This window comes from Rosa rugosa, chromosome 1 (assembly GCF_958449725.1).
Source record: "Rosa rugosa chromosome 1, drRosRugo1.1, whole genome shotgun sequence".
NCBI classification, from domain to species: domain Eukaryota; kingdom Viridiplantae; phylum Streptophyta; class Magnoliopsida; order Rosales; family Rosaceae; genus Rosa; species Rosa rugosa.
The window spans coordinates 13639424-13649047 of NC_084820.1; the positions used below are offsets into that span (position 1 = coordinate 13639424).

At 34.9% G+C, this 9624-nt stretch overlaps 2 protein-coding genes across 14 annotated transcripts; one reads left to right on the plus strand and one right to left on the minus strand.

Annotated features, from left to right (window-relative positions):
• Positions 1–2218: 2218 nt before the first annotated feature.
• On the minus strand, positions 2219–5780 carry LOC133719187 (proteasome subunit beta type-3-B-like). 13 transcript variants are annotated; one of them, XM_062145829.1, is made up of 7 exons: positions 5672–5774; positions 5382–5452; positions 4614–4722; positions 4132–4219; positions 3819–3903; positions 3199–3293; positions 2219–2488 (listed from the first exon to the last, which is right to left on the minus strand). In XM_062145829.1, exons 4-7 carry the CDS (start codon positions 4179–4181, stop codon positions 2344–2346), a joined length of 375 nt encoding a protein of 124 aa, XP_062001813.1. In that variant the 5' UTR covers positions 4182–4219; positions 4614–4722; positions 5382–5452; positions 5672–5774; the 3' UTR covers positions 2219–2343. The 13 variants fall into 13 exon arrangements, with proteins under 13 accessions (XP_062001813.1, XP_062001812.1, XP_062001807.1 ...); XM_062145828.1 differs by having other exon boundaries at positions 4132–4224; XM_062145823.1 differs by having other exon boundaries at positions 4132–4224; positions 4434–4722.
• A 1386-nt stretch (positions 5781–7166) lies between these two features.
• On the plus strand, positions 7167–7814 carry LOC133719324 (defensin-like protein 2). Its single transcript, XM_062145835.1, has 2 exons — positions 7167–7301; positions 7427–7814. Exons 1-2 carry the CDS (start codon positions 7238–7240, stop codon positions 7597–7599), a joined length of 237 nt encoding a protein of 78 aa, XP_062001819.1. The 5' UTR covers positions 7167–7237; the 3' UTR covers positions 7600–7814.
• The last annotated feature ends 1810 nt before the right edge of the window (positions 7815–9624 follow it).

The window sequence follows — 9624 nt, forward strand, 5'->3', positions numbered from 1 at the left end:
ATATATATGTAGATTAAGTTTGTTTGCGTTACAACTAAATCCTAATACGACTTAAGATATCCAATTAAGAAAGGTCTATAAATATTAGTGTCATCTTTATCTACTAATTTTAGATGAGGGTTTAAAGAAAAATTCTTCTATGCACCGGCGGTGCAAGTAAGCCAACAAATTCAACAGACCTCAACTGCTGAAATTTATAGGTAATTTTTTTACTAACTAAAATATATACTTGATATTTAGCCATCGATTTTTGTTAGTGCAAGCGCACTTCGGGGCATTGAACATTCTCTCTGATTTAGAGCAAATCCAACAAGTTACCTATAATTTCTGTATTATAGAGAAGTAAAAGTCAAAAGTTTAGCCTCTTTTTCTTCTTCAACTCCAACAGATTCTCTGTAAAATCTCTAAAATCTCCATAATTCTTCCTTAAAATTTTAAAGATTGCTGTAAATTTAAGGAATTTATTTTCTCTTTCCTCACTATCTCTAAAATAGTGATAGTTATAGGTAGTCTGTTAGAGCAAAATAACTTTTTTTTTCCCTAAAAATCTAAAATAGAAAAAATTAAAATATGAAGAAGCTGTTGGAATTGCTATTAAAATGTTACGAAACGGTCGATCTCAAGTGGTTGTTGTTGGAAATAATTTGGTAATTGACAAATCAATTTGCAATAAATAGATATTAAGACCCAATTTGGTAGGGTCAGCTTTGCCCTTCCCATTCATGTACTAGATGAAATTTCTCAACTAACCCCGCCTATTAAAACAAAATTTCTTATCTCATCTCTAACCCTGACCCTTGAAAGTTGAAACGATATCCCTTTTCTTTTCGTATTTTTTTTTTTTTTTGGGGGACTGATTTTACTAAATGTGGTTACATTCAGAATCCGAACAGATTGAGAGCTACAAGCCTACAACTAAACGTCTTGACTAGTCATTCCAATTTGAAAAAAAAAAAAAAAAAAAACAAATGTCTTGACTAGGCTATCAGCTCGATCAGCTTCCCATGTGACCTCTAAAAACTACTCCTGCAAACTGTTTTCTTATCTTGGAATTAAACTCCTGCAGTTGCTGGAATGTCCTTATTCTTACTGTGCGTGTCTGTATATATATTATACACATCCATTTCAGCACACTCAAAATCTCAAAACAACCAAATTGGTGGTAAACCATTAAAGAAATAAGAAACAGGATTTGCTACCTGCTTGGAAGTAGAAGGACAACAAGTTCTGAGAGACTGAGGCTTCGTCCTCTGACCTGTAGGATTCCCGTTTCGTACTTGTTTTGTTTTTACGTGCTTTTCCTTCAAACTCAAATTTCGGGACCTCTAAATTTTTGTAATCCATGAAGCAGTAGTAACAGTTGAAGATTATTTCTTGTTTGATGCCAAGTTAGAACTCAGTACTGTACTGTACTGTACTATACGTACAGCTTGCTTTCCGATATTGACTGTGCAGTTTTTTATTAGACTGTGCAGTTGACCGTCAGTTTCAGCCAATGGCTACGAACCAACCAAATGGGTTGGAACTAGGACTTGAACCAACCTGTAGCATTGTACATTTGTCTGCAACTCTGCAAATGCTAATGTCACAAGTAGCTATAAATAATTAACTTTCTCAATAGCCTCAATTGAATTATTGTATTCTAGCAAATTTTTCTCTATGCCAACTAGCAATTTTCAACTCTAAACTCCTTATTGATGGCATTTTGGGAAAAGCTACTATTCCTTGGCGTATCAAGACTCTGGTGAAAGACATCAAAAAGTTTGCAACTTTCTTCCAGTTTATAGACTGCGACATATATTTCGTGAGGCTAATTTTAGGGCTGACAAACTAGCTTCTTTTGGTTTTAGATATAAGAATTCTGTTGTTTGGCATGGGAATGTGTTCCTAGCGTTTCATCTAGATCAGCTCGGAGGGGGTGTTTGTTGAGGCTTTATGTTGTAGTTTGTTTCCCTGTTTTCTTTCAGTTAATTAAAAAAAAAAAAAAAAATTAACAATCATATTTTGGTTATATTTTCTTTATCCGAAATCAGTGTGTTAGGAGGTAGAAAAGAATATCAACTTCTTCCATACATTTATATGTTTCCCGTGAATGAGCAAAGAAGTCACATTTAGACAGAAGGCAGTCACAATTAGAAAGCCAGAGAACTTGTGAGAAAGACTAGCTAGCTGACACAAAACTTAAAAACAGAGGCTAATGATGTAATTGAATGAAGAATAATCAAAACATACTAATGTGTATAACTTGAAGTGCATCAGAATTCCAGGTGACAACATAAATTCAATCATCTAACCATCTGTTTGTCTCTAGCCACTGGCTAACACATAACAAGAGGCATATCTTCACTGAGAACAGCTTATGGCCGCTCTAGTCAAGTAAACTTGAGAGGGGAAAATGCAGCCACTTGAAGAAATTTCGAGGAATTTGCCATATACAGCAAGGTCAGTCCATTGTGCCTTACAAGTCCTTCCTACCTCAGTTGGTGTTCTGAAGTACAGGGAATACACGGTTTAAACAGTAAATTGTGACATGTTGAGAACGAAGACATAATAAGAATATGTGAGGAAAAGAAGACGAATAATTAAGAAACCCCACAACAACGATAACTGAATACTGATCAATTCAATAGAGGGAACAAGCTTCAATTTTAATATTTTATAAACAATTGAATGCATGATGGTAAGACATAAGAATAGCCATTTCGGATGTCTAGTCTATTCTCCTTTCTAGGCAGCTTTCAGCAGTCACAGCAATCATTATAATAATATGGTATGTAGAAGTGTAGAACTAAACAATGTGGCTTCTGGACAAGTCACACTCAGTTACTTTCGTAACATTATGCCGAAGCGGACATAAACCTACGTGCTTTACTGTCTGAGTTCATTGCATCAACAAATTCTTTCCCTCACTGAATTCAGCCAAAACAGACATAAACCTAGTTGCTTTTCAGGCTGCTAAGAAGATGGAAGAAATGCTTATACTGAATTCTTTCCCTCACTGAATTCCCTCACTGAATTCAGAAGCTTATACTGCTCAATTCCAATTATGAGTGGGAAAACAAAAAGGTAAAATTAAAATATTATGCTGGATATCGATCAAGAGTCCTCTTTTTTGATCATTAGGTCTCATAGTATACAGCATATATAGCTCTTATAAAATTGCTTATAAGGAAAATTCAGGAGCATGAAAAGGCTTACAACACATAGAAATGGCATCCCCACTCACTCAGACAATCACGATCTACTGATGATAGCAATGCTTCAGATATGGGCTCAAACAAGTCCTCTCGCTCCTGAGAAACAGTAACAAAATATACTGTTGTTGAGTTGCTCCCATTAGTGAGGAAACTTAAAGGGGGCAGCAATTAAGGAGTACGTAATAAAAACAAATCACCAACACAATGATTTCTATCTGATTAGCGAGTACTAAATTCTACACTGAGTCCCCATTAACCTTAAAGCTCAGTTGTGATGGAGCCAAATGTTTATCTCCACATATGTTTACGTGTACAGGACATATGTTTATGTACCACTTAATTGGCTGCTGATGAGATAAGAAAGTACAAGACAGATAGTCTCTCGATCAGTTATTTTTTCTTGAATTTTATAGCTCCTTTATCTGTTACTTATGCTAGTTACAATGAACATAAAATTATAACATTAAAAAATGAATCACATGCATGGCCTGTGACAGTGTAGAAGTCAAGTTTTAAATTTTAGTTATATTAAACATACATGATTTGCCAGAATATCAAAAAGTATAGAAAGTATTTCATATACAGAAAATATAGCAGAGAATAACAAATATAGCAACAAACCATATCAGGCTTGAACATTGCCTCACAAGCACCATAAAGGGGCTCTGAGCCAGAGCCAGCAACATGAAAAAATTTCGCTAGTTCCCTGCATATACAGAATAAAAATAATTTAACCATAATAAGGAAATGAATAAAAACATTAGAAGCATATATATTCAAAATAGCAGCAAGCATGAAAATTGGTTTGATTGAAAGGTTAATGATTTTTTTGTTTGTTTCGTTATTCCTTGCGGTCCTTAACATCTCAGAAGCTCTTAAAAGTTAAAACTGTGAGAAAGTCAGAAAAGAAAAGGAAAAATTAAAACAAACTTACTTTGCTAGCTCCAATTGAATCCATAGTGCACATGAATTGCTTGTGTTCATCTCCCAATCCAGCAATTACAGGCTGAATGAATTATGGACTAACCTAAGTCGCAAGAGGAAGAAAACATTTGCAGTCATTCTTATGTTATTAACATGCTTTCATGTTAGCTAAAATAGGTAACAACCACCACGTAAAGACAGAAAGACGCTTAGGAAGTGCAAGTTGCCAAGTAGTAAAATGAAATTGTTGGCAAAAGCAGTAATATGTACATAAATTGATGAATATTAGGTAATTAGAACCAGCAGCCAAACCTTTTTTTGTTTTCTTTTGTTTTTTCATAAAGAATAGCAGAGACAAGGCTGGCACAAGTCTTTGGTTTCATATCTCTCTCTTCTCACAGTTGGCACAGCCTTATAATTAGAACATAAGTCTCTGATAGGAAACTTATAATTAAAACATGAAAATGAATGTACCATCCTTCTAGATTGTACCATGTAAAATGTAAATTGGAACCTAACGACATGAAAGATAAGTCCACTGAATCGCTTTGAGTGAAGAAACCAACAATACAATTGCTAAAGGGCCGATTTTGTTCACACCCTGAAAACAATTTCCAATTATTAGATACACATATACATCTATACACAAAAACATCTGATATTATATATATATATATATATATATATATAGAATCATTCTCAGGTGCGGATATCCGCACCTAAGAAAAAAGGTGCGGATTTCCATTTTTTCCCCACTTTCCGATCACATTTTCACATCTTACCCGTTCAGTTTTTAGGTCCTAATGTATAGATCATCTCTACAAAATTTCATCCAAATTGGTGATCGTTAAGGCATCCAAAACTGCAATTTACACGAACGGACCGAATCTGCAGAACCGGAACCGTTCGTGTACATTGTTGTAAATTGCAGTTTTGGATGCCTTAACGATCACCAATTTGGCTGAAATTTTGCAGAGGTGATCTATACATTAGGACCTAAAAACTGAACGGTTAAGATGTGAAAATATGATCGGAAAGTGGGTCAAAACTGGAAATCCGCACCAATGAAAAACTGCCGACGTCCGCAGTGGAGAAGGCCTGATATATATATATATATATATATATATATATATATATAATGAAATTCCAGGTAGTCATGATTACTTGCAACTTAAATCTTGCAACAGACAATATACTATTGATACCTAACATATATATACATTGTACACTACCAGTTTCATCTCTAATCACTCAGTTCACCTCGTAGTAGATAAGGAACATAAAGTTTGGACCTTCACCCTAAAACCATTAAACCTCCAACAAGAAACTCACTGCATGTTAGGCAACGTTGGCTCTGTTCAGGTACAATACTCAGATAATAAAAGTAAAAAAAAATTGCAGTAAGTTAACACACACATTACCAGAAACTAAACATAGCATTCAGAAATTAAGGGCAACTAAGCACCAGAATCTATAAAAACAGTGAAATAGCTGTAAGGTTTGGCTTTTGGACTATGAAAGGAAAGAGGGAGAAAGAGAACGGCTTCTACCTTGTGATCCGATTAACACAGTGCAGTGGACCAGGAAAGCAAGACGAAGAGAGACTACGGTGCAGAAACTCTGTTTTTCCTTTTTCTTGTTAGTTTTCTTGGGCCACACATTTTCATGGGCTATAGCTTAGTCCACTCCTTCAGGATAAATGGGTCGACACTCACCCTTATTTTTTTTTTTTTTGGAGATTAAACTGATGCTAATTTTCAATCAAACTTACTCACTGAAGGAATATTTTTAATGGACTGTGAAAGATAAATGCATCTCAACCAACCATATATTAAATTTAAAAGCTGAAATTATAATAACTTAAAACTGTGTATTTATTTTTAGCCGTCAGATTCACTTGTCACTCACAATCCTTTAAAAACTGTCTTTTAAGTAAGCAGATCTAAATTTTCAATTGCATTTTTTTAATACAACTGCAGTTTGAGCACACAGACATTTGACTCTACCAAAACCACTTGACCCATTATCATACATATTATAAGCAGCCAAATAGAGTTCAGAAATGGACTGATTACAACATCAAAAAGAAAATGGTTAACGGTAGTTAACATAAGAAGTGACAGTAGTTCACATAAGAACAGCTCCAGAAGAGGAGGAAAAATTAAAAATTAGGATGAGATAGTCGTATCACAGAACACGTTTGATCCATTAGTATAAACATTATATTACTTTCATTTAGTTCATTATCTAAAATGCTCCACCACCTCCACGTCATATAGGAAAATACACTTAATACTTTCATATTGGAAAATTATTCTATGCACCAGCAGTGCAAGCGACCCAACACCTCTTAGGCTCTTAATATTTGTAGTCAATTTTTTTTCACGCATACTTTCACACTTTCATCTCTTGATATTTGCAGTCAATTTTTTGTCACGCATACTTTCATACTTTCGGCTCTTGATATTTGCAGTTTTTTATTTTTTATTTTTTTATTTTTTTATAATAACCAAAAACTACTTGATACTATCCAGCATTTCATTCATGTTGGTGCAAATACACGTCGGTGCTCTGAATCTCTTACCCTTCATACCCACCCCTGTCTAGCTAGCACCTCATGGTCCTCATTCGGTTGGACTAATGACGTGGTACGGTGGCTTGACAGAATAAGAGATTCATTTTACCTTACTTACAAAAGTTTTGGGTGATGTTTGTAGAACGACTATCCCAAAAATTCCAACCATTGTTGTGAACCCTCTTAGAAAATGATAATGGGTCAACCACAACCTGCTTCATCTACACTTTCGGACAACATTGGTCAATTTTTAGAGTGAAAAAGAAAAACAGTTTCTTCAAAAAAGAAGTAAGTCAACTATGCGTGAAAAGAAAAGGTCAAATTATGAGATTTGTCATTTGTGCTTAAAAATGTGTAGAGAGACGTTTAACTCGAATAATTGAAAGGAAGAGCTACTCTATTTCCTCAAATATAGGAAGCCAAAATAAGAGCTCTTTATTTCGGTCAAGGAACTCTGTTTATAAGGACCTTGCAATGTTCCATTCATTCGTATCACAAGCTCCTTCTTCTTCCATAGTTACACACAAGAACAGAGACCAAGATGGACCGCTCCATGCGTTTGTTTTCAGCTGCTCTCATCCTAGCCATTCTTGTAGTGGCTACAGGTATATTTCCTTGGCCTCTTCTTAATTCTCCGACTATATGGAAATATAGATATAGAGGCTCGTTCTAGATATGTACATGTATAGTATCTTTATGTTAACTAGTTGATACATGTTAATATAAGCAGAGATTGGACCAATAGCTGTTGAGGCAGGTAGGACATGTCAGTCTCCGAGCCATAAGTTCTCCGGAATGTGCTTCTTCTCCGGCAATTGCGCAAAAATTTGCAAACAAGAAGGCTTCCTTGGAGGCGATTGCGGCGGCTTCCGCCGTAGATGCTTTTGCAACAAAGAGTGTTAGTATCGCAACATGACATGTGTGGGAGAATATTAGTTTTTAGTTCGTGGACCGGCTTGTAGGTAATGAGAATAAATAAACCCATATGCAGTGAGGTTCTTTTGGTCCTTTTTCAAGATATTTTGTATGTCAATTTCGTGTGACATCTTTGTAATTTTATAACAAGTCAATATTGTCTCTATTTTCAACTATAGTTTTCTTCCTAATATCCTACATTGTTTTTTCTTTTTCTTTTTTAAAAAGAAAAATTATCACTTTGGTAATTCAACTATGACTCAATCGACACTTTGGTAACTTTATTTTTAAAAATATTACTTTAGTCACTCAAGTTTAGATTTATCTTTGACTTTAGTGACTGTCGTTAAATACTCCATTACACACTGTTAAAATTAGGGACATTTTGGTCCAATTACTAAAAAATATTAAAATTTGGGATAATTTAAAAAAGAAAAAAAATACATCGTTAAATTTGGGCTATATTTATTGGAAAAGTTAGAATGATCAAGCTTAGTGTCTCTTTGAGAAGAGTAAAATAATCTCTGAGAAAAGTTTAGTATTTTTTTTTTTGGCCAAAATATCTTGAAAATAAAAAAGGAAAAAAAGGAGTTCGGGACCCAAATGCCCCGAAAATATGAGTTATTTACAAGACTTTAACAGTGAAGTTGACGGCAGTGACCAAAGTGATAGACAGTGTTTAAGTTGAGTGACTAAAGTGAAATTATTAAAAGTATAGTAACCAAAGTGTCGACTGAGTCATAGTTGGGTGACCAAAATCATAAATTTTCTTTATTGAAACAAAAAAAGTAAAAAAAAAAAACAAATAGAGTTCATGCCCAAGATTGATTCAAATGAGACAGTCCAAATTAAACATTTCTGGTTGGACAAAGAGCGCCCGAACGAAGTCTTAGAGCCTGCCAGAAAACTTACTCCACACCCGCAAGCAACGCAAAAAGGCAATGTATCAAAGTACAACCCCGTCTTGTGGAGAGAAGAAAACTGCGAATACCAACTTCAAGATAGCTAATTAAATTGGATGGAGTTATGCATTTTGTTGTTCTTCTCTATTGGATGGATGATGCTTTTTTTTATTTTTTTTTTAGAATTGGATGATGCTTGGTACTTCAGTTGAAGAGAATATTAAAGATAGGGAAACGGCACACTAGACCGGCCTTTAGGAAAATGCAGTTCTACAAAAGGACATATACATATGTATCCTCCGATTCCTTCCATACAAGGAAGCTTTAATTCGTAACCAAAAGCTTGGTCCAGTGGCCTGGCAGCATGGACCAGCTAGCCTATCCCACGCGTATGAAATGCAACAACCAAAAGATTAATTGACCGAAAACAAATCTTACACCACCTCATATGGATGCATGCTAAATAAATATGTAGTATACGAAAATAGGTTCGCCTACGATACATTAATGCACCGATACGTTAAGTTGACTAGTTTGATATAGAAGTAGACTAGCTCGATACAGAGTTTGAGATCAAGTCAAGCTAGTCTACTGATGCATGGAGTCGGTCTACATTGGTATCAAATTTAGTGTACTTGATGTATTGGTACAATAATGTACCATAGAATTTTCCTACCAAAATATGAGTTTATATATATATATATATATATATATATATATATTATGAATTGGTTTTTGAGTCGGATGATTTAATTTTAAACATGATATCAAAGCGGCACTCATGAGAAAATCACAATGCTCACGTTTGTGACTAATGCCCTAGCGTCGGAGAAGCATCGGGTGGCTCTAGCCCGGTAATGAGGGTGAGGTTAGTCAATTAAGCTCCACATCACCGGGATACCGAGGACGTATTTCTATCAAAACTGCTACTCTACCTATAAATGTACTTCTACATGTGCAAAATCCCAAACAAACCTTAAGGTAATCGAAAAAAATTAGCGATTTAGACTGGAAAGTATATGCACACGATGCTATTTCAAACCATAGATTATTGTATTACATCATTATCGATTAGCTAGGCAACTCCACCCAATTACCCTTTTGGAATTGG

Excerpts from the sequence above, each read along its gene's own strand:
- LOC133719187 (XM_062145826.1), bottom strand. The coding sequence starts at position 4,181 with ATGAACACAAGCAATTCATGTGCACTATGGATTCAATTGGAGCTAGCA. Across the intron at positions 3,904-4,131 it reads ATTCAATTGGAGCTAGCAAA|GGAACTAGCGAAATTTTTTC; the intron begins GTAAGTTTGTTT and ends CTGTATATGCAG. Across the intron at positions 3,294-3,818 it reads CAATGTTCAAGCCTGATATG|GAGCGAGAGGACTTGTTTGA; the intron begins GTTTGTTGCTAT and ends ACTGTTTCTCAG.
- LOC133719324 (XM_062145835.1), top strand. The coding sequence starts at position 7,238 with ATGGACCGCTCCATGCGTTTGTTTTCAGCTGCTCTCATCCTAGCCATT. Across the intron at positions 7,302-7,426 it reads CATTCTTGTAGTGGCTACAG|AGATTGGACCAATAGCTGTT; the intron begins GTATATTTCCTT and ends TAATATAAGCAG.